The following is a 27,267-nucleotide window of genomic DNA, read 5'->3' on the forward strand; positions in this document are numbered from 1 at the left end:
CCCCAGCCAGGAAATCCCATGGGTCTGCTGCTCCTAGGAGCATGGGGGAATTTATGGGCCATGGCCATCAATTCCCAGCCACCACGAGCCCCTGTACCTGGCTACTGGCTGGCAGGGAGCCCTCCCGCCTGTACCACGTGATTCTGGGCTGCGCCTGCCCTGCGACCATGCAGTTCAGGTCCAAGGTCTGTCCCTCGGCAATGGACGCGGAAGAGGTCTCGATCCTCACCGGGGGGGTGACGCCCAGAGCTGGAAGGGGAGCAGAGGCTCAGCACAGAGAGCTCAGAGATGACAAAGGACACATTGTGCCCTGCCAAGCTTTGATCACCCCGCAGGGCGCATGAGGCTACAGCCCAGGCTGGGACATGAGCCAGCTCCCTCCTGCTTCCCGGCCCAGCCCAGTGCCTGCAGCCCAGCCCAGGCCAGACTCACAGTAGGAGGAGCCGGCACCGCCCTGGATGGTGACGATGAGCGAGGTCTCCTGGGTGATGGCGCCGGTGCTGACGCGGCAGACGTACTCGCCCGAGTCGGCCGCCGAGACCTGGGGGATGCGCAAGCGCGAGCCGGAGACCTGGCGGGCAGCGAATGACATGGAGAAAGGGTCCGTGAGAAGAGGGAGTGCATGGGGGGCTGGGGAGGCCAGTGATCCCCCCACTCCCTTACCCCCCTTTGGCCCCGGGCAACCCCTCCCCAGGCTCTCCGCTGCGGGGTTCCTGCTGGGCCTCCTGGGCAGGGCTGCTCCCTTGAGCTCTCCTGGCCCAGGGGGTCCCTCCGCTTCCCGAGACACCGGAGCCGAGCCTCACTGCCCGGCCGGGAGGAGACAGCATCCCAAGAAACGCCAGGACGAGAGCCCCTCCTGGGAGGGCAAAGGGAGTCCAAGGCCCAGGAAACGCCCTCTGGAAACACTGCCAGGCCCCCCATGTCTCCTACCTGGTGGCTGGCTGGCAGGGAGCCCCCCCGCTTGTGCCATGTGACTCTGGGCTGCACCTGGCCTGCGACGAGGCAGTTCAGGTCCAAGGTCTGTCCCTTGGCGATGGAGGACGAGGAAGATTCGATCCTCACTGGTGGGGTGACTCCTGAGGCTGGAGGGACCAAGGGCAGAGGGTTGGAGCTGTGGGATCTGGCTCCCTCCCATGGAGAAGACATGGAGCAGAGCTGTGGGGGCAGGTCTCCCAGGGCTGGGGCCGGATCAGCACCAGCAGGGAGCTCCTGAATGCCCTGTCTGGTCTAGTTCAGGGCTCCAGCTGCTTCCCCAGGGGCCTGTCCCACAACCCACAGACCTCGCCCTTTGGGAGCTCAGAGCCACCCCATCAGTTCTAGTCACCCCGTTGGGGGGCTGAGATCTCCCCTTGGATGGCAGCACCTGCGGGTGGTCAGGGTTGTCACTAGAGGCGCCTCCCCAGAGGGCACCGAGCTTCCTCCGCCCTGGGGAAGAGGAGAGCACGGTGGCCACACACAACTCACGATAGGAGATACTGCTGCTCTGCTGGATGGTGACGAGGACAGAGGCCTCCTTGGTGCCGGCGCGGCAGACATACTCGCCCGAGTCAGCCGCCGAGACCTGGACCAGCCGCAGGTGTGAGCCAGAGAGCTGGAGGGCGGGTCACGGAGAGCCCGGAGTCAGAGAGGTCGCTGTCCTCTGACCCCTGCATCACACAGCACGGGGCTGCCTGCCTGGCCTCCATCAGGCTCAGGCTTGCGCCTGCTGCTCCCAGATCCCCTGCTGGTCAGCTGGCAGAGCAGGACTCGCCCTCCTATCCACATACGTTCCCAGCCCCCAACTCCTCTGCCGCCAGGGATGAGAATGCTGCTCCCGGCTCTGCCCTTTCGACTAGGGGTCCTGCCACTGCACTGGGACCCCCGTGGAGCCAGCCCGCAGCAGGACAGAGCCCAGCTCATTCCCAGAGCTGCCATTTTCACCCAATAGCCACATCCTTCAGACCCAGGGGAACCTGGACAGAACCTCTCCGCTAGCCCAGCCTCGCTCTCCTACCTGGTGGTCCGCCGGCAGGGAGCCCCCCCGCTTGTACCACGTGACTGTGGCTGGCGCCTGGCCCGTGACGAGGCAGTGCAGGTCCAGGGTCTGTCCCTCGGTGACGGAGGATGATGATTGCTCTATCCAAATTGGGGGGCGCATGCCCGAGGCTGGAAGAGCCCAGAGATGGGGGTGGGCACGGCTGACAGCAAATTCTCTGGCATGTCATACCCCCACAGCAAGTGGAGATGGAAATGACTCCAGGGTCCCACGGTCCCAGCCCACCCCAGTTGTAAACAGCCCAGTGATGGGGCTTCCGCCGATAGGAAATGTTCCCAGAGCTGAACCCCTCCTCTCTCCCTCTGAAATCTAAAGGGGACGGCCTCCAATCTGATCCCTGCAGGATGCCCCTGTACTGTACAAGCAGGACGCTGCCCAGGGGATTGGATTCCCCACATGTAGGGCTTCAGGCATGCGCATATACAGGGGAGGCTGCCTCTAACGCCCACTCTCCCAAGGCCAATGCCCATGAGACAGGCTACGCTGGGGAAACCGGAGCAGAGACTGCAACGTGCCCCCATCCCCCCTTTAAATAGGGTCTCTGGTGGCACCTGATCCTGTCTCTGCCCTGAGCGAAGCGTCTGCTCAATACCCCAGTACGCTCCATGGGGAGGGCAGCCCACAGTGGGGGAGGGGGCTCTTCCCCACAAAGGAGCCTCAGCAGCCATCACCCCACAGGCCTTCAGCAGTGAGGGATGCGCTCATCATCATTACTGTCTATAGCAGGAGCTACCCGAGGCCCCAGCTGAGATCAGGGCCCATTGTGCTGGGCACTGCACAGACACAGAGTGAGAGACAGGCCCTGCCCCGAAGAGCTAAACAGAGGGGAAACTGAGGCACAGAGAAATTTAGCAGGTCAGTAGCAGAGGGAGCATAGAACCCAGATCCTCAGTCCAGTGCTCTGTCCACTAGGCCAGGCTGCCTGCCACGGATGTACGGAGCCACCCTTTGTGGGACACTGGAAGAACGGCCGTCGCTGTCTGTTGCCTGGACTCACAGTAGGAAGACTCGGCGCTGCTGATGGTGACAATGATGGAGGCTTCTTGGACCATGGTGCCAGTGCGGACGCGGCAAACGTACTCGCCGGAGTCGGCTCCCAAGACTTGGGGGATGCGCAGGTAGGAGCCGGAGACCTGGCGGGCAAGGAGCCGGGAGCGCGAGAGACAAACCCCACATCTAACATCAAGGCTCTGATAACATCTCCTCAGGGCAGGGGAGGGCACCCTCCCCCCACAAGGGCCTATCGCACCAGGGCTGCCACGATCCCAGCCTGTTAGCCAGGGCTCTGCCGGTCGCCATTCCTAGGAGAGCAACCCGAGTCCCACTGCCCTGCCACCCTGGGAGCAGCAGTGCATTGTGGGTAGCGCAGGCGGGGTGACCGGAGCTATGTATGTGACCGAGTGGGAGTTTTTCATAGTATTTTGTATAAGAACGGCCACACTGGGTCAGACCAAAGGTCCATGTAGCCCAGTATCCTGTCTGGCGACAGTGGCCAGTGCCAGGTGCCCCAGAGGGAATGAACAGAACAGGGAATCATCAAGTGATCCATCCCCTGTCTAGTGTGTGGGCCTCAGTGAGTGCGTGTGACCCTCCAGGGGCTGACATGTTGAAGGGGGCCACCCCAGGGACTGTTCCCGAGTCATGTGAGAGCACCAGCCTGTGGACCCGTGACAGGTTGTTCCCACACCACTGCAGCACTGGGCTATGGCAGACTTGGGCAGTTTCCCCATGGAGCTGCCAAGTACTAACCAGGGTACCACGGTGAGAAACCAGATAACTCTGGAGGGAGATGGACGTCCTCCAGAGATGGGCCCATCTGCAGCAAACAACCCCGCCAGACCCACTCTCCCTGCCCAAGGAACCCCCAATCATGTCTGGCGTGTGTATCTCCTACCTGGTGACTGGCCGGCAGGGAGCCCCCCCGCTTGTACCACGTGACTGTGGCTGGTGCCTGGCCCGCGACGAGGCAGTGCAGGTCCAGGGTCTGTCCCTCAGAGATGGAGGACGAGGAAGACTCGATGCGGACAGGGGGTTCGACGCCCGAGGCTGGAGGAACCAGGGGGAAGGGGGGTTAGAGCTGGGGGAGAGGTCCCCTCTCATAGCAGAGGAATTGGGAGATAGAAACAGCCTGCCAAGCGGCTAGTCCACCCCCAGTCCCCGCTGCCGGAGCAGGAGCTCTGTCAGCAGAGCCTAAAGAGCTGAGCGTCTGGCTTTCAGGAGAGACCAAGGTGGCTGACAGTCTGCGCCTCCTGCTTGGCACGTGGGAGCTCTGTGCTCTGATCTCATGGCCAGTAGCCTCTGCTCCCAGGCTCTAGGCCGTGAAGCTCCTTCCAGCTGCAAATGTCGAAGGACAGGGAAAAGCACTGGCCAAATGGGGGAACCCAAGGCAGATTCCCCAGGGAGGTGAAGTAACTTGCTTCAGTCATGCAGCAAGCTAGGGCAGAGGTGGGGCTAGAACCCAGGTCTCCTGAGCCCCCTCCATGCCCAGGCCATGCAGCCTCTCCCTCCAGCAGCCCAAACGAGCCTCCCTTTCCCTCTGGGGCGCGAAGGGAGATCAGCACCGCAGCTCACTTGCTCCTCAGCGTCTGCTGAGCCTGCTGCCCCAGGGGCAGGGGTGCCAATCAGGATGGCGGTCTCCATGATCTGGGCACTTCCCTACTAGATGCTAGCCGGAGCCCCCCGGCCCAGTGGTGGTTGGCCTGTTTCATGGCCACAGCCAGCCTGGAAGGAGATTCCTTCCGCTCCTCACTGCTCTTCTCATCTCCTGGGAAACAAGAGATGCCTTGGCCTAACCCTCCTCCCCCCCGCAGGGCTGCCCCAAAGGGCTCCCTGCAGGACCTCCTCAGCCCCGCTCCCTCCCGCCCCATGCACCCCAGCTGGGCCCAGCTGCCAGCAAGGCAGAGGAGCAGCTGCCCTGAACCCTAAGGCCTGAGGTCACGCCTGAGCCAGGGTTTCCAGGCCAGCCCAGGCTGCACCGTGCCAGGCACTGCCTTCACTTACAGTAGGGTGAGTCGGTGGCGTGGTAGATGGTGACGATGATGGAGGCCTCTTGGATACCAGCGCTGGTGCTGACGTGGCAGACGTACTCACCCGAGTCGGCCACCGAGACCCGAACCAGTCGCAGGTGGGAGCCGGAGACCTGGCGGGGAACGGGGCAGGAAAGCAATGGGGCTTTGTGAGAGGAGAGAATGGAACTGGCAAGCGGAATGGAGCCGCTGGGGGAGCTAACCCCACGCCTGCGTCCCTCAGCCAAAGCAGCCTCCCCCACCGTGTGGGGCAAAGGACTAGCCGGGTTGGGGGCATGGCCCCACCTCGCAGTGGTTCTCCAGAGTTCAGCTAAAAGAGTCAGTCTCTTGCTGGGAAGGTTGCACAGAAAATCGTGAACGCATGACCTGAGTGCCACCGAGGCACGGTCAGCCTGAGTCTGCAGGGAGCCTGAGCCGCTTCACAGGCCAGGCTGCGCTGCCCCATTAGCTCCAGGATAGCATGGAGATCTGGGCCGGTCTTTCCCAGGGCGTCACCCTCCACCCACACATGGCCGGGGAGTGGGGCTGGGGGTGCCAGTGGGGCGCTAGCGAAGGGCTGCCCAGGGACACCGGTGTGACACTGCACCCCATATTCTTCATAGGGATATTATGATATGATTATGGCATAATTGTGATGTCTTTTATGTAAGGTAAGTCATGTGAGCTATCATTGGAAAGGTCATGAGTTCCTGACGATGATTATCCTATTTGTGTGCATGTATCATTTTTGTATCTGAAGTTAGGAATATTGACTGTGTATCTGTGTTTACACCTGGGGAACACCTACTAGACAAGATGCTTCATTCTGAAAAGCTCGGTGGGGAAGGGCCGTTAGAGAAAACAAGAGGCCTTAGAAGAAGCTTATTTCCCACCTGGGGAGCCTTGCTGAGGAGGCTGCTGTGACACTACAGGGACATGTGACCAGGTCACCTGATGCTGGACTCCATCTTGGGACATCAGTATTTTTCCACTGACTTGCATAGGAACCAAGCTTTGAAACAAAGGGGTCCCACCCTATGCAAAAGCTATAAAAGGCAGGGGAGTGACGTCATCATGGTTCTTCACAGACTCCCCACCCAAAGAGACTCCTGGAAACACCTGAGGAAGTTCTGGACCCAGGCTAAAGGGACTGGAACCCCGGGGGATTCCAAGCTGTAAGTTAGTGCCGTTTGCCCCTTTGGAGTCTGCAGCTGCTTGTATCATCACTTGGGTGAGGATCTGCTCTTCATAGCCAGTATATTAAGCTCAGTTTGTGGTTTTTGTTTATTTGCTAGGTAACCTGCTTTGATCTGTTTGCTATCCCTTTAAAATGTATCTTTTTGTAGTTAATAAACTTGAATCATAGAATCTCAGGGTTGGAAGGGACCTCAGGAGGTATCTAGTCCCACCCCCTGCTCAAAGCAGGACCAAACCCAACTAAATCATCCCAGCCAGGGCTTTGTCAAGCCGGGCCTTAAAAACCTCTAAGGAAGGAGATTCCACCACCTCCCTAGGGAACCCATTCCAGTGCTTCACCACCCTCTTAGTGAAAAAGTTTTTCCTAATGTCCAACCTAAACCTCCCCCCCTGCAACTTGAGACCATTGCTCCTTGTTCTGTCATCTTCTACCACTGAGAACAGTCTAGATCCATCCTCTTTGGAACCCCCTTTCAGGTAGTTGAAAGCAGCTATCAAATCCCCCCTCATTCTTCTCTTCTGCAGGCTAAACAATCCCAGTTCCCTCAGCCTCTCCTCATAAGTCATGTGCTCCAGCCCCCTAATCATTTTTGTTGCCCTCCGCTGGACCCTCTCCAATTTATCCACATCCTTCTTGTAGTGTGGGGCCCAAAACTGGACACAGTACTCCAAATGAGGCCTCACCAGTGCTGAATAGAGGGGAATGATCACATCCCTCGATCTGCTGGCAATGCCCCTACTTATACAACCCAAAATGCCATTAGCCTTCTTGGCAACAAGGGCACACTGTTGACTCATATTCAGCTTTTCGTCCACTGTAACCCCTAGGTCCTTTTCTGCAGAACTGCTGCCCAGCCATTCGGTCCCTAGTCTGTAGCAGTGCATGGGATTCTTCCGTCCTAAGTGCAGGACTCTGCACTTGTCCTTGTTGAACCTCATCATATTTCTTTTGGCCCAATCCTCTAATTTGTCTAGGTCCCTCTGTATCCTGTCCCTACCCTCCAGCGTATCTACCACTCCTCCAAAAACCCAAAAAACTTGGTTTTGCTTTGTTTAAAACCAGTGTGTGGGATGCATAACTCGGGGCAGGAAGCTGTTGTATATTCCTCTCCACAGCGCGGAGGGGGGAATGTCATGGGCTTACGCTGCCCTGTGCAGCACAAGACGGTCTCATTGTGGGCTGACGCTCTAGAAGGGGTGCGTGCCTAAGAGCTGGGAAGTTCCCTAGCTGGACTCTTCCCATCTGCATGTACCTGCCTGTATATGGGCTGGGAACCTTGTCACAGCAGTACAGTATAAAGGGAGCCCGGGCTGGGGGCCTGGGGGGCTCAGTGGTACCCCAGTTCGAGGTGGCACCCCGGGAGGAACCCGTCACAACGGTAACCTCTCCCTCTTGGGGCAGGGCTCTGGAGAGACAATCCCAGAAGCATGAGGAGCAAGGTATTGTGGGTAAGCTGGACAATGGTGCGGGGTGCCAGGTGCTACATTACTGGGAGGCAGCGCTGTGGACTTACTGGTTCCCCAAGGAATCCCCAAGCAGCTACTGCTGAGTCCTGGGCATTCCAGCTCCGCACGAGCTGGCACAGGCCCCAGCCCCAGCCCCAGCCCCCGTGGTCCCACCTGGCCCCCTACCTGGTGGCCTTCCGGCAGGGAGCCCCCCCGCTTGTACCACGTGACTGTGGCTGGCGACTGGCCTGTGACGAGGCACTTCAGGTCCAGGGTCTGTCCCTCGGTGACGGCGGAGGAGGAGGACTCAATGTGGATGGGGGGGGCTGGAAGAACAGAGAGGGAGGGGTAGAGCCAAGAGCGGAGCATCACCAAAAGCCAGGCTGGAGCAGTGCTGGCTGGGGGAGTGGAAATGACCTGCCCGGCCCGCAGCCCCACAGGGTCAGAGCGCGGCTCTCCCGGGACTGGCAAGGCAGCTGTACGGACCACAGGGCAACACCCAGGGGAAGAAGGCAGCCCACGGCTCGCCCTTCACCCTCCAGGGCAGATCCATTGTGGGGGGCTCCTGCTCCCAGAGATCAGCAGAAACTTCCACACACACCCCATCCCCCCACCCCCAACAGCAACCCCTGTGCTGCCTGGTCGTGCCACTGCCAGGCTGGTTCCCCTGGAGAAAGCACCCAGGGCAACTGTCCCTGAGAGCCGATCCCTGTGGCACACTCCCAGCAGCCTGCACAGACTCCTCCACTCACCTGTGGAAGGGGAATGGTGGCCCTGAAACCTGCCCTGTGCAGGGGGCAGGAACTGCAAGGGGCAAGGCATTGTCTGGAAAGCACATGCCTGGGGACGCAGCAGGTGAGAGCCATCCCTTACCCAGTGGATGCCAGTGCATCGTCCACAGGGACCCCTGGTACCAGTGGAACAAGCGCAGGGAGCTCCTGCCCCCAGGCCAGCCAGCTCACACAGCTCAGACTTACCGTGTGGGGAGCCGGCGCTGTGCTGCACAGTAACTGGGATGGAGGCCTCGCGGGAGCTGGCACCGATGCTCACGCGGCAGACGTACTCACCCGAGTCGGCCGCCGAGACCTGAGAGATGCGTAGGTGGGAGCCGGAGACCTGGCAGGGAGATGGGTGGGAGAGAGGGAATTCAAGGGGGAAGAGAAGAAAACAGCCCTGAGCTTAACCCTCAGCCCCATTGTGTCTCCTGCCCAGCCCCCTCAGAGATCCCAGGGACTCGCTGGGCCTCAGCCTGAGAACTACTGGCCTCTCATTTCTGCATCCTCCCGTCTCCCTGTTCTCAGAGACTGACACAGCTGCCCGCCTGACCTGGGATAAGGAAAAGCCTCCTTGGGAGCCATGAGCATCTGTACCAGGACCCGAGGGAGTCCATACAGGGGCTCTGCAGTGCCACGGGCTGCCTCCCCAGCTGGCGTGAACTGGTGCAGCTCCACAGCTGTCCATGGAGTCACACTGATTTCCTACAGCTGTACCTGGTGTCTGGCCGGCAGAGAGCCCCCCCGCTTGTACCACATCACTGTGGCTGGTGCCTGGCCTGTGACGAGGCACTTCAGATCCAGGGTCTGTCCTTCAGCGATGGAAGACGACAAGGCCTCGATCCGGATGGGGGGCACCACGCCCGAGGCTGGAAGAGACAGAACAGGGTAAATCAGCTTAGCACGGATCAATGGCTGAGTTCATGTAAAGCCTGGCAGCTTGTCACACAATGCAGCCCGCACCTCCTCATGCCCAGCTACTGCAGCCTAGCCTGGAATGATTCATCGCTAGCGTTATCTGCAGGTGCCCAGTCAGGGACAGGTGCTGCACAGCCACAGAGCAGAAAGGTGGCCTTGGCAGTTGAAATGCATTAGCAATGGCTCATTTTCCTGCACTCCCGGAGGGGGCTGGCTGTGCTGGGGTCCTGTAGGCCAACTGCTGGAGATGCCTGGCCTTTTCCGGCTGATCTCATCTATTTACTCACCCAGGCTGACCTCCCACTTGGTCACTTACTTCAAATGCCACAGTGCCCTGGTGGCAGCCCCAGGAACCTCCCTGGTGAAGAGGCTGAGGGGTGGGATCATGGCAGCCCACGCTCTGCGATCAGGGCTGGGCCAGGCACCAGCACCCCATCCCCTGGCATGCTGCCAGCTCCGCGTGGGCCTGCTCACGCCCACCCCCTTTCACACAAGCAGCTGGGCCATGGGCTTTTACTGGCACAAGCTCAAACAGGGGGAGACTGAGCTGGGTTCCTTCAAGCATTTGCCCCCAGAGCTCAGTCATGCAGCCTCAGTCCCACCAACTGGGGCAGAGGGACCACACCACACGGCAGCTCGCCAGTCTCACTTCTTACCCTGCCAGCCACATGCTGTGCTCAGCAGCCCGAGTGACTCCAGCCTCCACCAGCTGGAGTCCACAGACAAGCTGGGCTACTGGGACAACGCTCCTGAATGGGTCCCCGCAGGGACTGAGCTGGGCTCTTGGGACAGCCCTGCCAGCCAATCAATGCTTGAGCTAATAACCCAGCTCCGGCAGCCTGCGGGGGACAGTGCACTTGGGAAGCTCTTCACTGGTCTGGCTACTCAGGGCTACATGCCTGGGCTCCACTCTCCATGTGCTGAGCACAGGCTGGCTGCAGAGCCCTCTCTTGGGGGCAGACCCTCCTCTTAGCCCAGGCTAAGGGGGATTTTCTGTGGGAGCCTCTTGTTAAAGTCCTGGCAGCACCAACAGCTGGAGAGAAGCTGCTGGAGCTGAAAGGCAGGGGCCTTGCCCCCTCCCTCAGCCCTGCCCTGGGCTGGGGAGGGACACCCCCTCCAGCTGGATGGCACATGGGGGATGCCCAATGCTGCGCTGCACAGCATGTGGCGGGGCAGCCCTGCCGGTGGTTAGCAGTGAAAGCCCGTCCTTGGGCCCCTACCTCGTAGCACCACCACCTCGATCCTGGCACTGCCGACACCGGCTGGGCTGGTCCCGATGCACAGGTAGACCCCACTGTCAGCGGCCGTGATGGAGGGGATCACCAGAGTGGCGATGTCGGTGCGCTCCGAGCGGGACTGCAAACACAGCAAGGGAGCGCTCAGGGCTGGGGTCCCAGAGGCACACGTCGGACACAAGCTCCAAGTGTGCAGGAAGAGGTGAGGGCACCTGGGAGCCCGTCCCCATTGTGTGGGGTCAGCAGCAGGCCCCGCTGAGGAGACCGTTGATCAGTGCCCAGCTGAGTGGGAAAGGGGCTGCTGGGTAGCCAGCTTGGTTACTGGCGGTTTGTCTGGGTGGTACAGGGCCTGTGGGGGAGCTGGGCCGCTGGGGGGTAGCACTCTGTCTCTCAAAGTAGCACCCTGGAACCCCCATATTCACCCCTGTCCAATAATTATGATCTATTTCATACAAGCATGCTGTGATGGTTCACTCCATAGTCGTTATGAAAATATGCTTATGATATGACTATGACATAACAGATGTACTTTATGCAAGATGGCTCATGTGAGATATCATTGGAAAGGTTCTGATTTACTGACTGCGATTATCCAATTTGTACGTCTGCATCATTTCTGTATCTGAAGTTAGGGATATTGACTATGTATCTCTATTTCAGTTACGCTACTTTGGGTGACGCCCACTGCCAACACTTCAGGTAGAACAAGGGAAAAGCCAGACAGGGCGAATGGCCCATCAGTGAGGAGGATGAACTCTGAAAAGCTTGGCCTTCCTGGGCACACCCCATACTGCCCCTGATATTACAGTCACCTCAGACTAAACATTACCTGGGACTTCTTGTAACTTTCCTCTGTGAGGGAAGTGGGGTCAAGTTTGGAAACAAAGGATTCTGGCCTTATGTAAAGGGTGGGGGGGAAGGCAAATGGGCCTGTCTGCCCAAGAAGAGAGACTGCGAAAGCCACCTGAAGGGAAGGCAGCGGGGGAGTCCAGACTGAGACAGGGCTCCAGTCTGAAAAGAAACAGAACCGGAAACTTTGCAACCTGCCTAACATAACATTTAGGGTAAGAAATTACATTGTGTAACCTGTTGCTTAAGTATATTGAGCTTAGCTTGCGTACTGGGGTTTATTTGCTCAGTAATCTGCTTTGTTCTGTCAGTTATCTTATAGTCACTTAAAATTCACCTTTTGTAGTTAATAAACTTATTTCTTGTTTATAATATAACCCCGTTTATGTCATTTCTAACTGGGGGTGGGGGAGGCCAGAAGTTGTGCATATCTCCCCCACGTTGAGGAAGGGGGCGAATTTCATAAAACCTTTGGGTTTGTTCCCCTTAAAGGGAGTGGGCACCAGAGTGTTGGGGGAGCCCCTAAGTCTGAATCTTCCCAGAGCCGATCTTGGTCTCTGTGCAGCTGGCCGTGGCCCTGCCTGTGTGCTTGGCTGGAAGAGGCTTGTGAGCCCAGTCCATCCATGCCAGGTAAAGGGGACCCAGGCTGGCAGAATAGGCTGACTCAGTGGCATAAGGTGACACCCCGAAGCACCCCAACCCAACACACAGGCCATGTAAAATATCACATGAAAGCTCATGATCTGCTGAAACCCACTGTTCTGTCCAAACCTGTATATCGTTAGTGTGTAGGAAGGGATGAGATTTTGCTGTATGGTTGTTACTGAACTATGTTGTAAGTTTTGAGTCTCTCCTGCTAGGTGGTGACCCACTCCCTGGGGAGTGTTATGTGACCATTAATCAGCAGGGGAGTTGTAAACAAGGGATGTACAATGCTGTAAGAGGGCTGCACAAGCATCACACAATGGGGGATTGCTCAGTTCTGTGACTCAGCAACGCCCACCAGGATGTGTCTGGGCTAGTGTTTTCCAGGCACATGGACTGAGGATATAAAATAGGGGACAGTGGCATCATTCTTTGGCCTTTCTCCTCCCCCACTGTGATGAAGTGTGTTGGGGGGTGTCTTGTTTTTTCAATGGCTTGTTGTTACAGAGGACCAGCAACGGAACTTGGGACCCCAGCCAATGGCCTAGAGAATGGGTACCCCAGTGCCCTCTCGAAGCGGGGGGCCGAAGCACCGAGGGTAGGGCTTGACAGAGCTGGGCTGGAGCCTCCATCCCAAGGTGGGGAAACTGTATCCTCAAGCCCAACAGCTGAATTCCAGAAGGAGCTGCAGGAGGATCCCTCCTTGGAGAAGCTGAGGGCCTCGCTGGCCACAGCGGTGCAGGAGCACCCATGTCAACATGATGAAACGGAGAAGTTGGTGCTGGCTGTGTATGGGCAGTGGGAGGAGTAGGGAGAGCTTCCCTGAGGCTGGGGCTGACCCCTCACTGGAATCAATTCCACTCAGACCAGCTAACCCCTGCCCAGCAGGCAGAGGTCAGAGCAGTGCTGCATTCATACCGGCAGCTGTTCTCCAACCGGCCTGGGCTCACTAACCTGGCTGTCCACCGGGTGGAGACGGGAACCAACGCTCCCATCAGGTGTTCCCCATTCAGGGTGTCATAACAGATAGTTAAGGGTTAACAAGCTCAGTAACCTGATGAACACCTGACCAGAGGACCAATCAGGGGACAAGATCATTTCAAATCTCTGTGTTCCTTGTGGGTCTTTGTTCTCTTTTTGGATCTAAGAGAGGCCAGACATATTCTTCAAGTTTCCTGAAGTATTTTCTTTTATTCAGTCTAGTGAGTATTAGAAAGGTGGACTAGTCTTATAATTTGATTTCTACATTTGCAATTGTGTGTTTGCTGAAGAAATATCTTTATTTCTGTTTGCTGTTACTTTGATTATTCTGAGAAGTGGGGGGGGGGGGGAGCCTCTCCAGGTTTATAAGTTAGACCCTGTATTTTTCCATCCTGGTATTACAGAGATAGGGTACTTTCTTTCTTTCTTTCTTTTTAATAAAATCTTTTCTTTTTAGAACTTGATTGATTTCTTCCTTGTTTGGATTTTCAGGGGAAAGGGAGGGGGGAAAGTGAATCCCTCTTTGTTTTGATTCAAGGAATTTGAATCCAGGTATCTCTCCTAAGCACTAGGAGAGGGGAGGGGGGAAATGGGTTGTTTCCCTTTGTGTTGAGATTCAAGTTTGAATCTGTGTTCCCCAGGGAGAGTTTTGGGGGAACAGGGAGTGTGTCAGACACTTAAAACTTGACTGGTGGCAGCAAGAACCAGATCTAAACTAGGATTTTAGCTTAGAGGAGTCCATGCAGGTCCCCATCTTGTGAACGCTAAAGTTCAAAGTGGGGAATAACCCTATGGCACAGGGTCACTGGGAAAACAGCCCAGGGCCTGGAAAGGGAGGTCAGGGACATGCTGGCTTTAGGGGTGATCCAGCCGTCTGCCAGCCCCTGGGCCTCACCCGTGGTGCTGGTCCCCACGGACGGGTCGATCTGGTTCTGTGTGGACTATTGGAAGCTCAATGCCTCACCATGCCTGATTCCAACCCCATGCCTGGGACCAATGAGATCCTAGACAAGTTGGGAGTACCTGACTACCAAAGGCTACTGGCAGGTGCCTTTCGACCCAGAGGCCAGGGCAAAGTCTGCCTTCACCACCCCAATAGGGCTCTTTGAGTGCCTGGTCCTGCCTTTCGGCCTCAAGGGGGCACCTGCCACCTTCCAGCGCCTGGTGGATCAGTTGCTAAGGGGGCTGGAGGACTTTGCTCTAATGTATATTGACAATATCTGTGTCTTTAGCCAGACCTGACGTGGCTGCACCAAATAAAAGGAGCTAATGCCAAGCTGCTGAGATGGAGCCTGCTCCTCCAGGGTTATGACATGGAGGGGGAGGCCAATGTTATAGTCGATGCTTTATCATGGGGCGGGGGCCCTGAACTTCCCCAGGTCACTGGCTAAGTGACCCCACTCAGTTCAGACCTGAAGGGGGGAGAGATGTGACAAAGTGAGGGTCTGTCTTGTTTTTTTCCTTGCTTTTTCAATGGTTTGCATGCAGAGGGGGCGGGACTCAGTTTCCCTGGGTGTTACTGGCTTAATGAGGTGATGGGAGAGGGCAGAGGCGTAGCGAGCGCCCTCCGACCGGAGGGGGCCCCGCAAGGAAGGGGGCCCCTAAAAGTGGCAAAAAAAATGTTTCTGCATTGTAAGGGGCCCTGGACATATGTTCGGAGGGGGCCACGTTCTTTGTTGCTACGGCCCTGGGAGAGGGAGTCTGTTGTTACAAAGGACCGGCAATGGAACTTGGGACTCCAGCCAATGGCCTGGAGAATGGAGACCCCAGCGACTGGTGACCTGGAGACCCAGCTCAGGAGTCACAGCCTGTTCCGGCCAGTGGGCGAACAACGGACTGTAAAGAGAGGGTCCTGGTGACCTGACCAGCTGGTTCCAGACAGAGGGGGCCAGAGGACAGAAGAGAGGAGAGGAGGCCCAGAAGACCTGGTGTACATGGATAGAAGCCAATGGACAGAGGCGGGGCTTGGGGCTGGGGATATGGAGGCCCAGCTGGGAAGCAGGGGGACTCTGGGCTGGAGAGGGGGAGCAGACAGAGCCCCCCTGGATGCAGGGGAGACTGGGATATGCTGTGCTGAGGGAGGCCTGGCCTGAGAGGTTCCTGTGCTGGGTTCATCCCCGACCCCACCTCAGAGCCTGCACCCCCAGCCGGAGCCCTCACTCCCTCCTGCACCCCAACCCCCTCATCCCCGACCCCACCTCAGAGCCTGCACCCCCAGCCGGAGCCCTCACTCCCTCCTGCACCCCAACCCCCTCATCCCCGACCCCACCTCAGAGCCTGCACCCCCAGCCGGAGCCCTCACTCCCTCCTGCACCCCAACCCCCTCATCCCCGACCCCACCTCAGAGCCTGCACCCCCAGCCGGAGCCCTCACTCCCTCCTGCACCCCAACCCCCACAAACCCCCCCCCACCACAGAGCCGGCACCCCCCCCCGGAGCCCACACTCCCTCCTGCACCCCAACCCCCTCATCCCCGACCCCACCTCAGAGCCTGCACCCCAGCTGGAGCCCTCACTCCCTCCTGCACCCCAACCCCTCATCCCCGACCCCACCTCAGAACCTGCACCCCAGCCGGAGCCCTCACTCCCTCCTGCACCCCAACCCCTCATCCCCGACCCCACCTCAGAGCCTGCACCCCAGCCGGAGCCCTCACTCCCTCCTGCACCCCCCCCCCCTCATCCCCGACCCCACCTCAGAGCCTGCACCCCCAGCCGGAGCCCTCACTCCCTCCTGCACCCCAACCCCCTGCCCCAGCCCGGTGAAAGTGAGTGAGGGTGGGGGGATGGAGTGAGCAGAGGGCAGGGAAGGGTGTTCAGTTTTGTGCACTTAGAAAGTTGCTCCCTGCAGAGGGGCTGGGGGATGAGAGGGGGGAGCCTGGGCACGGTGAGCTGCATCCTGCTTGTGCTGGGGCTCGGGCTCCACGGGCTCTGCTGGGCTAACCCCCGGCACAGCACGGCTCTCCTGCCAGCCTGGGCTGGGTGGTACCAGGACAGGGGCCAAACCACCCCCCTCCTCCGGAAACAGCTGTGCCTACAAACTCCTGGCCGGGCACTCTGTGCTGGAGCTCACAGAGTGGCTCCCATGTGCTGTGAGCCCCAGCGCCCGGGCCAGCGAGGGAGGAGGAGCCATCGGGGAAAGCAGGAAGCCGGTGCCCTGCCCAGCCCAGCCCGCCATGCCACGCACAAGAGCAAGCGAGCTGCCTGCCAGAGCTCCTGGACCCGCTGCTGTATCTCCTGCAGGCTGGTGCCTTGGAGGTGAAGGAAACCGTAGGCAGAGAGAGGGCGGCAAAGTGACAGAGCGACAGCAGCCGGGGGGGGCGTGTGCCCGCGTGCGTGACCGGAGCCGGGTGTGAGAGTCAGCAAGGCCCCTCCTGTGACCGGCCTGGCCAGTGGAAAGCGGCTCCCTCATGGGAACAGCCCTGGGGCCCGGCCCCATCAACAGAGCCCTGGGACCCGGCCCCATCAACAGAGCCCTGAGACCCTGGGACCCGGCCCCATCAACAGGGCCCTGGGGCCCTGGGACCCGGCCCCATCAACATAGCCCTGGGACCTGGCACCATCAGAGCCCAGAGACCCTGGGGCCCGGCCCCATCAGAGCCCTGGGACCCGGCACCATCAGAGCCCTGAGACCCTGGGGCCCGGCCCCATCAACATAGCCCTGGGACCCTGGGACCTGGCACCATCAGAGCCCAGAGACCCTGGGGCCCGGCCCCATCAGAGCCCTGAGACCCTGGGGCCCTAGGTCCGGCCCAAAGGCGCTGAGACGCAGCCCGAGCCCCTGCCCATGGGGCCAGTCCCTGCTGCCTGCGCTCCTGACCCTAAGACATGGGGCGCGTGCCCGGGGGCGGGGCTGGACTGGGCTCTGGCCCTGGCCCAGTGGGGGAGGCCCCTGCCCATCAGGTCCCAACCCAGAGGCTGGGAGAACCAATGGGCTGCCTGCAGCTGGCCTTGTTGGGGTGGGGGCTGCAGCCCCATTGGCTGCTATCCAGCCACCCCCCCTCCCCCAGGGACGGCACCTGCCGGGTTCCCCAGGCCTGAGAAACCGACAAGAGGCAGCTTCTGCAGAGACACGAAACGAGCCCCATGGAGAGTTCCCCGCCGACGTCTCCGGCTGGACCCACAGCAGCCCCCAGCCGGCCGGGCCCCACGCCCTGGCGCCGGGCCCCACCCACAACCTGACGGGCCCCACACCCCGGCCCCCACCCCGAACTGGCCCATCCCCAAACTTGCCAGGCCCCACGCCCCGGCCCCCACCCCAAACCTGCCAGGCCCCACGCCCCGGCCCCCACCTCGAACTGGCCCATCCCCAAACCTGCCAGGCCCCACGCCCCGGCCCCCCCCTCGCACGGGCCCATCCCCAAACCCGCCAGGCCCCACGCCCCGGCCCCCACCCCAAACCTGCCGGGCCCCGGGCCCCACGCCCCGGCCCCCACCGCAAACCTGCCGGGCCCCACGCCCCGGCCCCCACCCCAAACCTGCCAGGCCCCAGGCCCCACGCCCGGCCCCCACCCCAAGCCTGCCAGGCCCCACGCCCCGGCCCCCACCGCAAACCTGCCGGGCCCCACGCCCCAGCCCCCACCCCAAGCCTGCCGGGCCCCACGCCCCGGCCCCCACCCCAAACCTGCCGGGCCCCAGGCCCCACGCCCCGGCCCCCACCCTGAACCTGCCGGGCCCCACGCCCCAACTCTGAGCATTCTGAACCCTGGTGCTCTCAAACTGCAAGGCCCCACAGTGCAATCCCCATGCCCCTCCTCCCCAAAGTGGCTATGCCCCCAACACACACCGCCCCACAGCCCTGCCCCAAGCCCAGAAGGTCTGTAGGGCTGGGGACGTTACCTGGGGCGGGAGGCTGCCCCCTTGCTTCTCCCAGGTGATGGTGGCGGTGGGGGAGCCGGCAGCCCTGCAGTACAGTCTCACCGTGCTGCCCTCCTGCACCTCTGTCCGCTCCGGGCTCACCTGCACCTGCGGCACGCTGGCACCTGCAAACAGCCAGTGGGTTACAGCTGCGGGAGGTCCCGGGAGAGCCGTGGCTGAGTCACAGCAGGGCCAGCCTGGCCAGTGTGATGCCACCCATCTCCCACCCCACCCTGCCCTTCCCCATGGCGCCTCTCCACCCTTCGCAGCCAGCCGGGCAGGCCCAGAGTGAGACCGGGACACTCGGTGACCTGCCAGCCTGGCCAGTGTGATGCCACCCATCTCCCACCCCACCCTGCCCTTCCCCATGGCGCCTCTCCACCCTTCGCAGCCAGCCGGGCAGGCCCAGAGTGAGACCGGGACACTCGGTGACCTGCCAGCCCGGCACAAGGGAATAGGGGACACGGCGTCCCACCCTGCAATTCTTCCACCACTCCGCCCGCCCCTGAGCCTCACTGCGCGCTGGCCATGGCGCCCGCTGCCCGCCCGTCCCTGCCCCTGCTCTCCATGGCACACGCTGACCGCCCGTCCCTGCCCTGCCGCCCGCTGGCCATGGCGCCCGCTGACCGCCCATCCCTCCCCCTGCTCTCCATGGCACACGCTGCCCGCCCGTCCCTGCCCTGCCGCCCGCTGGCCATGGCACACGCTGCCCGCCCGTCCCTGCCCCTGCTCTCCATGGCACACGCTGACTGCCCGTCCCTGCCCCGCCGCCCGCTGGCCATGGCGCCCGCTGACCGCCCGTCCCTGCCCCTGCTCTCCATGGCACACGCTGCCCGTCCGTTCCTCTCCCCGGCGCCCGCTCTCCATGGCACACGCTGACCGCCCGTCCCTGCCCCGCCGCCCGCTGGCCATGGCACACGCTGACCGCCCGTCCCTGCCCCTGCTCTCCATGGCACACGCTGACCGCCCGTCCCTGCCCCGCCGCCCGCTGGCCATGGCGCCCGCTGACCGTCCGTCCCTGCCCCTGCTCTCCATGGCACACGCTGACCGCCCGTCCCTGCCCTGCCGCCCGCTGGCCATGGCACACGCTGACTGCCCGTCCCTGCCCCTGCTCTCCATGGCACACGCTGACCACCCGTCCCTGCTCCTGCTCTCCATGGCACACGCTGACCGCCCGTCCCTGCCCTGCCGCCCGCTGGCCATGGCACACGCTGACCGCACGTCCCTGCCCCTGCCGCCCGCTGGCCATGGCGCCCGCTGGCCGCCCATCCCTCCCCCTGCTCTCCATGGCACACGCTGACCACCCGTCCCTGCCCCTGCTCTCCATGGCACACGCTGCCCGTCCGTTCCTCTCCCCGGCGCCCGCTCTCCATGGCACACGCTGACTGCCCCTTACCAGAAGGTTCAAATAGCCCTGCTCTAACCACTAGCCCATCCTGCACCCCTGCTCCCACTGCTGCTGCTCTTGCCCATGCTAAGAGGCCAAAATGCTGGAGCCTGCGCAGCGCTTGGTGTGTGGAGCCAGCATCCGGTGGGGTCCCCAGCCAGCGAGAACAAGGGTTGCTTCTGGGGTCCTGCTGCAGCTGCTTTGGCCTAGGGGTGCAGAGCTGGGGCAGGCGAGGGGAGATCTCTGGGCCGCCGCAGTGTACGTACTGTGAACTTGCAGGAAGGCCCGGGCCACGTGCTGCCCAGCGCTGCTGCGCACACGGCACAGATACTCCGCCTCGTCCGAGGGCTCCACAGCGGGGAAGCGCAGGGTCCCTCCCTGGATCACAGCCTTGCGGGACATGACACCTGCCTGTCCTCCTGCAGTGAGCCAGGCCAGGAGAGATCCAGCACTTAATGCCCTGTCTCTCAGCACCCCAGCCTTGCACAACCTGCCTCACCCCTACCCGGGGCCGGGGGCCCAGAGAGCAGCTGGGCTCGCAGTCCATGGCCAGCCTGGCACAGCACAGCCTGGCCACGCATCCCCCGGGGCCAGGGGCCCAGAGAATAGCCCCTAGCAGCCCACGCTGGGTGGCTGGAGCCCGTCACTGCAACACAAGGGGGTACACGTGAGCCTGCCGTCTACGCAAAGCTGATGGAGAGACTCTGGCTCGAGTGGGAGGGGCTGGGGATCCCCCTCCCATGTCTCCTGCTGACGCAGCCACAGGCATGGGCAGCAGGTGAACCCCCCTTCAGGGAGGCTAGCCCACAGCCCCGTCCCAGCCCTGAGCCCCCCATCCCCACCTCCCCCGTGGTTGGAGGATCCCTGGCCGCCAGCTGGAGCAGAGCCCCCTGCAGCTTCCAGGAGAGGGGGAGCGAGGGCAGGGCCACAGCCTGGGTTACGGGAGGCTTAGCATCTCCTGGTCTTCGATACCTGCCACCCATGGCCACAGGCCACTGTCAATGGGATCTAGTCTAGCGGTTTGCAGAGCGTCGCTCGTCTCCTCCATCTGCCTCGTCCCAGCCCTGGGTCTCTGAGTGGCCAGGTGAACCCAGAACCCCGGCAGGCAGGTATGGCCGGGATGGGGAAGTGCTGACTGCCCCGTCCCCACTGTGCTCCCCGCCCGGCTGCACCTACCGATCCACTCCACAGTGGGCGGGGGGCTCCCGCTGGCAATGCAGTGGAACTCAGCCGGCTGGCCTGGCTGGACCGTCAGCTGTGCTGGCTCGATGGTGGCCGTGGGCAGGACGGCGGGGGCAGCTGCGGCAAGATGGATGGTGGGTTAATCACTTTGTACTTGCAGGAAACCTCGAGAGCCCTGTGGCAGGGGCTTCAGGGGGCTCCCGTCTCCTAGACCTGCTGCCTACTCAGGGCGCTTCAGGGCTGTATGGGCCCCAGGCCTGGCCTACCTGTGGCCTCCCCGCTCTCATCTACAGTAACACCGGCCCCAGAAGACAGAGCAGAGGCCATGTCCCGGCCGGGCAGCCCCTGTTGTGCCCTGGAGCACAGTGTATGGTCCATTATGGACCACAGCCAAGTGGGCAGTTTAGAGCAGGCCCTAGGTTGCTGTAAAAGACGGTTACTCACCTGTAGTAACTGTTGTTCTTCGAGATGTGTTGCTCCTATCCATTCCATGTAGGTGTGCGCGCCGCGCGTGCACGGCTTCTCGGAACTTTTTTCCCTAGCAACCCTGGCGGGCCGGCTGGGCGCCCCCTGGAGTGGCGCCGCTATGGCGCTAGATATATACCTCAGCCGGCCCGTCCGCTCCTCAGTTCCTTCTTGCCGGCTACTCCGACAGTGGGGAAGGAGGGCGGGTCTGGAATGGATAGGAGCAACACATCTCGAAGAACAACAGTTACTACAGGTGAGTAACCGTCTTTTCTTCTTCGAGTGATTGCTCCAATGCATTCCAGTTAGGTGATTCCCAAGCCTTACCTAGGCGGTGGGGTCGGAGTGAGACGTGGCGGAGTGTAATACCGCAGAGCCGAAGGCTGCGTCGTCTCTAGACTGCTGCACCAACGCGTAGTGGGAGGCGAAGGTGTGGACCGAAGACCAGGTGGCCGCTCTGCAGATGTCCTGGATGGGGACATGGCTCAGGAAGGTGGCTGACGAGGCATGCGCTCTCGTAGAATGAGCGGTGAGTCGGCATGGTGTCACGTGAGCCAGCTCGTAGCATGAGCTGATGCATTGAGTCACCCAGGAGGAAATGCGCTGGGTAGAGACCGGCTCGCCTTTCATGCGATCAGCGACTGCGATGAAGAGCTGGGTGGAACGCCGAAAGGACCTTGTCCGTCGATGTAAACGCCAGCGCCTACGGACGCCGAGGGTGTGGAGCTGTTGTTCCCGGGCGAAGCATGGGGCTTCGGGAAGAAGACCGGGAGAAAGATGTCCTGATTAAGGTGGAAGGCCGAGACCACCTTTGGTAGGAAGGCCGGGTGAGGACGAAGCTGCACCTTATCCGCGTGAAAGACGGTGTAGGGGGGGCCCACCGTCAACGCTCGGAGCTCCGAAACTCGCCTTGCCGATGTTATGGCAACCAGGAAGGCCGTCTTATAGGAGAGGTAGAGGAGAGAACACGTGGCCATAGGCTCGAATGGTGGACACATGAGCCTGGCCAGGACGAGGTTCAAGTCCCAGGTCTGGGCAGGGCGACGCACTGGCGGGTATAAGCGGTCGAGGCCCTTCAGGAAGCGGGAGACCATCGGATTGGAGAAGATGGTTCGACCCTCGGCTGACGGACGAAAGGCGGACACCGATGCGAGGTGGACCTGCAAGGAGGAAACCGCCAGACCCTGCTCCTTAAGGTACCATAGGTAGTCCAGGATGGTAGGGATAGGTACCACAAAGGGGTTGAGCCCTTGCTGGTCACACCAGAGCGCGAACCTCTTCCATTTCGCCATGTAGGTGGTACGAGTGGAAGGCTTTCTGCTTTCAAGCAGGACTTGTTGCACGGCCGCCGAACAGTCCCTCTCTGCGTGGGTCAACCACGCAGGTACCAGGCTGTAAGATGGAGGGACTGCAGGTTCGGATGGTGGAGTTTGCCGAAGTCCTGCGTGATGAGGTCCGGCCACAATGGGAGGGTGATGGGCTCCCGAACGGAGAGCTCGAGCAGCAGGGTGTACCAAGGCTGCCTCGGCCAGGCTGGAGCCACGAGTATCATGGTGGCTCGATCCCTCCGAAGCTTCTGGAGCACTCTGTGCACGAGCGGAAACGGAGGGAAGGCATAGAGGAGGTGAGTCTGCCACGGATACAGGAAAGCGTCCGACAGAGAGCCCGGCGAGTGTCCCCGGAACGAGCAGAACTGGAGACACTTCCTGTTCGCCTTGGAGGCGAAGAGGTCGACTCGGGGAAACCCCCACCTCTGGAAGATCGTGCGCGCAACGTCGGGACGGAGGGACCACTCGTGGGAGAGAAACGACCTGCTGAGATGGTCCGCCCGCATGTTCTGCACTCCCGGAAGAAAGGATGCTTCCAGGTGAATGGAGTGGGTCACGCAGAAGTCCCACAGGAGGATCGCCTCCTTGCAGAGGGGGGACGAGCGGGCTCCGCCCTGCTTGTTCACGTAGAACATTGCTGTTGTGTTGTCCGTGAACACTGTCACACAGCGGCCTTGCAGGTTGGTCCGAAAGGTGTGACATGCAAAACGGATCGCTCGGAGCTCGCGGACATTGATGTGGAGCGTGAGTTCGCTCGCTGACCAGAGGCCTTGAGTGTGCAGGTCTCCGAGGTGAGCCCCCCATCTGAGCGCAGAGGCGTCCGTGGTCAACGTTGCCGATGGCCGAGGAGGGTGGAACGGGACTCCGGCGCACACGACCTCCGGGTCGAGCCACCAGCGGAGGGAGTCGAGAGCCGTCCTGTTGACGGTGACCACCATGTCGATGGCGTCGCGGGCGGTACACCGTCGCGAGCCAGGACTGAAACGGACGGAGGTGAAGTCGCGGCGTGACGCCGTGACGCACGACACGGCCATGTGGCCCAGGAGGCGGAGGCATGACCGCACCGTCGTAGTTGGGAAATTGACGAGGTCCCAGATGATGGAGACCATCGTCTGGTGCCGAGCGCGAGGGAGACAGGCTCTGGCCACCGTGGAGTCGAGGACCGCCCCAATGAATTCGACTCGCTGCGTCGGAATCAAAGTTGACTTCTCGGTATTGACGAGAAGACCGAGACGCCGAAAGAGGGCCAGGACCTCTACAATCTGACTCTCCACGAGTTGCCTGGACAGACCGCGGATCAGCCAGTCATCCAGATACGGGTAAACATGTATGTGGTTCCGTCGCAGGGCTGCGGCGACGACCGCCATGCATTTGGTGAATACTCTGGGGGCGGTCGAAAGGCCGAATGGCAACATGGCGAACTGGTAGTGGGCGTCATTGACCACAAACCGAAGGTAGCGCCGATGAGGGGGTAGATAGCGACATGGAAGTAGGCGTCCTTCATGTCGAGGGCGGCAAACCAGTCTCCCGGATCCAGGGAGGGAATGATGGTCCCCAAGGTGACCATGCGGAACATGGGCTTGAGTAGGTATCTGTTCAGCCCGCGAAGGTCCAGGATAGGACGTAGCCCGCCTTTCGCCTTGGGGATGAGGAAATACCTGGAGTAAAATCCCCTGCCCCGCCTGGAGGGAGGCACCTCCTCTATGGCACCCACGCTCAACAGAGACTGGACCTCTTGTATGAGGACTTGCTCGTGAGAGGGGTCCCTGAAGAGGGACAGGGAAGGTGGGTGGGAAGGAGGGGGCGAAACAAACTGAAGACGGTATCCCGAGTGGACCGTGCTGAGCACCCAGCTGTCCGATGTTACTCGGGACCATGCCAAGAAAAAACGGGAGAGGCGGTTGTGAAATAAACGGGGAGGATCCGGAGGGGAGAGTGATGTGCAGCCCTCGTGCGTCCCATCAAAAGGGTTGCTTCGCCGCCTGAGGGGCTTTGGAAGCGGCCTGGCCCTGGTTTCGGCGGTTGCCCGATGGGCGACGGCGATTTTGGGCCGGTCGCCGAGCCGGGTAGGGTCGGTACTGCGACTGATAGCGGGAGGGCTGCGGGCGGAATGGCCTGCGCTGCGTCACCGGCGTATGCATCCCGAGTGTACGGATCGCCACCCGGCCATCCTTTAGTGACTGGATCCGCGAATCCATCTTCTCCGAAAACAACCCCTTGGTGTCAAAGGGCAAGTCTTGGAGAGTGAACTGGACTTCCGGAGGCAGGGTGGAAGATTGGAGCCAGGCGATGCGCCGCATCGTGACCCCTGTTGCTAAGGTCCGTGCCCCTGAGTCTGCCGCGTCGAGGCCGGCTGTAATGGAGGAGCGAGAGGATCGCCTCCCTTCCTCCAACATTGTGGTGAAGTCCTGGCGGGATGTGGACGGCAGGAGGTCAGTGAACTTGGCCAGGGACGTGAGTATGTCGAACACGTATCTGGCCAGGAGGATCTGTTGGTTACCGATCCTCATCTGCAGGCCCCCTGCTGAATAGACCTTTCGGCCGAGCAGGTCCATCCGCCGTGCCTCTTTCGCCTTTGGGGCGGTGGCCGGCTGGCCGTTACGCTCCCTATCGTTAACGGACTGTACCACCAGGGAGTCCGGAGTTGGATGCACATACAAGTACTCATATCCCGTGGGAGGGACTGAGTACTTTCTTTCCACGCCCCTGGCTGTGGGGGGCACAGAAGCGGGCGTTTGCCAAATGGTGGTAGCGTTCCTCTGGACCGTGCGTACAAAAGGTAACGCAACCCGGACTGGCAAGTCCGACCCCACCACGTTCGTGATGGGGTCCTCGTCCTCCTTTACCTCCTCGACAAGGAGGTCCATGGCCGTCGCCACACGGCGGAGTAGGTCCTGATGCGCCTTCGCATCAACGGGGGGCGGCTCCCTTGATGCCGCGCCGGCCACTGCCTCATCGGGAGAGGATGAGGAGGATAACTCCTGAACGACCTCAGCCGAAGAGGGGTCCACTGCGTGGTGGGCTGGGGGTTCGGAGGGGCCGTCTGGCGCCACCGGAACGGCTGATGGTGGGGATGGCGGTGGTCGAGACATCGACGCCTCTGGGACAGTGCGGTGGGCCCCTGGAGGCCTCGGCGGAACAGGCACAGCGTCCGACTCAGACAGCCCATGGGACCCAAAACCCCACTGCTGGGCCCCGCTAGGCTGGGGTGGTGGCGTGAGGCGGGAGGCCATAGGCTTCTGCGCCGGAAGCGAGCGACTCAGGGCGGGAAGGCCAGGGAGGTGCCAACGAAGGACCAGGGCATACCGCCGAGGGTTGCTCTTCCCGTCGGCGCCGGGAAGGCGACCTCGCTCGACTGTCTCCACGGTGCCGGGAGCTCGACCGGTGCCGGGAGCTCGACCGGTGCCGGGAGCTCGACCGGGAGTAAGATCTCCGATGTCGAGACCGACCATGGTCATCGCGGTGCCGGGAGCTGAACCGGTGCCGGGAGCTCGACCGAGAGCGCGAACTGCGATGCCTGGAGCGTCCGCGGGAGTCGCGGCGCCGGGAACGGTGCCGGGACTGAGACCGTCGGTGCCGAGCTGGTGGCGACCTCGATCTGGTGCGACGCCGGGAGTGCGACCGGTACCGCGAAGCGGAGCGGTACCGGGACTTCGACCGACGGGCTGACTGCGATCGGTGCCGCGATGGAGTGCGGTACCGGGAACGCGATCGGCGGGACGGCAAGCTGTCGACGGTGCGGGAACGAGACCGGGACCGTGTCCGATGTCCACGCCTTGATTCCAGAGAGGGTGGCCGGACCATTGCTGCCGGTTTGCCTCTGGAGACGACAGCCCGCGCCGGCGGTGCTGGGGGCCGGAGGCCTGGAGCCTCTATGAGCTGTATCAGCTCTCGCGCGGAGGTAAATGTCTCCGGCGTCGACGGCAGCCGAGGCTCGACCACGGACGGAACCGGGGAGCGAGGTGGCGCCGGACTCGACGGCCCTTGCGGCGCCGGAGTCACAGGTGCAGTGCACTGTTTGTGCAGAGGCACCACAGGGGCTGCAGGCTGCGGAGTCGCCTTGGCGGAGTCCTGAACGCGAGCCTGAGCCAGAGCCTTCGCCAGTCGTTGTTTCCTGGCGGGCGAGAGCGAGCGGTGCCGAGTCTTCGCAACCGCTTTCTTCGCCGGCGGTGCCGCAGTCGGTGCTGGCGGTGTGTCCTGCACGGGAGGCCGCAGAAGCGGCGCGGGCGGTGCCGGTGGTTGGAGGGACACCTCCATGAGGATCTGTTTCAAGCGGCTATCTCGATCCTTGCGGGTCCGGGGCTTGAATTTTAAACAGATCTGGCACTTGTCAGTCCTGTGCCCTTCGCCCAAGCAGCGGAGACACGTGTCGTGCGGGTCTCCTACGGGCATCGGTTTCTGGCACACCGTGCAGGGCTTAAAGCCCGGTGCTTTGGGCATGAGCCCGCACCGGCTAAGGCAAAAAAGGGGGAACCCCCCCCTTTTTTAGCCTATCTATCTAACACTAACTATTGCTAACTTAACAACTATAACTAACTATGCTAACTATGTACAACGATGAACTAGAGAAAGCTAGGGACGTGAAGAGCTATCAAGCACTCCACAGTTCCAACTGCCGTCACGGGCGGTAAGAAGGAACTGAGGAGCGGACGGGCCGGCTGAGGTATATATCTAGCGCCATAGCGGCGCCACTCCAGGGGGCGCCAGCTGGCCCGCCGGGGTTGCTAGGGAAAAAAGTTCCGAGAAGCCGTGCACGCACGGCGCGCACACCTAACTGGAATGCATTGGAGCAATCACTCGAAGAAGAACCAGCACCCAGGGCTGGGACTGACTCCCTGAGAGTCTCCCTCAGGGCTGAGTACAGCTGAGAGCCTGGCTCTTGGCACCTGCAATGACTCGGCTGGGATCCCCCAGTTTGGGACCAAATTGCTGCCCCTGGGGCCAGCGTGGGGAGCAGCTTGTGGGATGT

General features: G+C 61.3%; 1 protein-coding gene across 6 annotated transcripts in view; it reads right to left on the minus strand.

The window, feature by feature from the left end:
- The window catches only part of HSPG2 (heparan sulfate proteoglycan 2), a 164,102-nt gene that overhangs the window by 49,118 nt on the left and 87,717 nt on the right, over positions 1 to 27,267 (minus strand). For all 6 annotated transcript variants that reach the window (XM_039508939.1, XM_039508941.1, XM_039508937.1 and 3 more), the window contains 15 exons: positions 20,500 to 20,622; positions 19,590 to 19,742; positions 17,919 to 18,061; positions 10,595 to 10,730; positions 9,174 to 9,325; positions 8,661 to 8,799; positions 7,870 to 8,009; positions 5,036 to 5,174; positions 3,930 to 4,081; positions 3,033 to 3,168; positions 1,994 to 2,145; positions 1,465 to 1,591; positions 931 to 1,082; positions 433 to 571; positions 98 to 249 (listed from right to left, as the gene is read on the minus strand). In XM_039508939.1, the coding sequence (XP_039364873.1) occupies positions 98 to 249; positions 433 to 571; positions 931 to 1,082; positions 1,465 to 1,591; positions 1,994 to 2,145; positions 3,033 to 3,168; positions 3,930 to 4,081; positions 5,036 to 5,174; positions 7,870 to 8,009; positions 8,661 to 8,799; positions 9,174 to 9,325; positions 10,595 to 10,730; positions 17,919 to 18,061; positions 19,590 to 19,742; positions 20,500 to 20,622 (2,135 nt within the window). The remainder of the gene's footprint in view (positions 1 to 97; positions 250 to 432; positions 572 to 930; positions 1,083 to 1,464; positions 1,592 to 1,993; positions 2,146 to 3,032; positions 3,169 to 3,929; positions 4,082 to 5,035; positions 5,175 to 7,869; positions 8,010 to 8,660; positions 8,800 to 9,173; positions 9,326 to 10,594; positions 10,731 to 17,918; positions 18,062 to 19,589; positions 19,743 to 20,499; positions 20,623 to 27,267) is intronic.

This window comes from Mauremys reevesii, linkage group 21, assembly GCF_016161935.1.
Source record: "Mauremys reevesii isolate NIE-2019 linkage group 21, ASM1616193v1, whole genome shotgun sequence".
In the NCBI taxonomy this organism is placed as follows: Eukaryota; Metazoa; Chordata; order Testudines; family Geoemydidae; genus Mauremys; species Mauremys reevesii.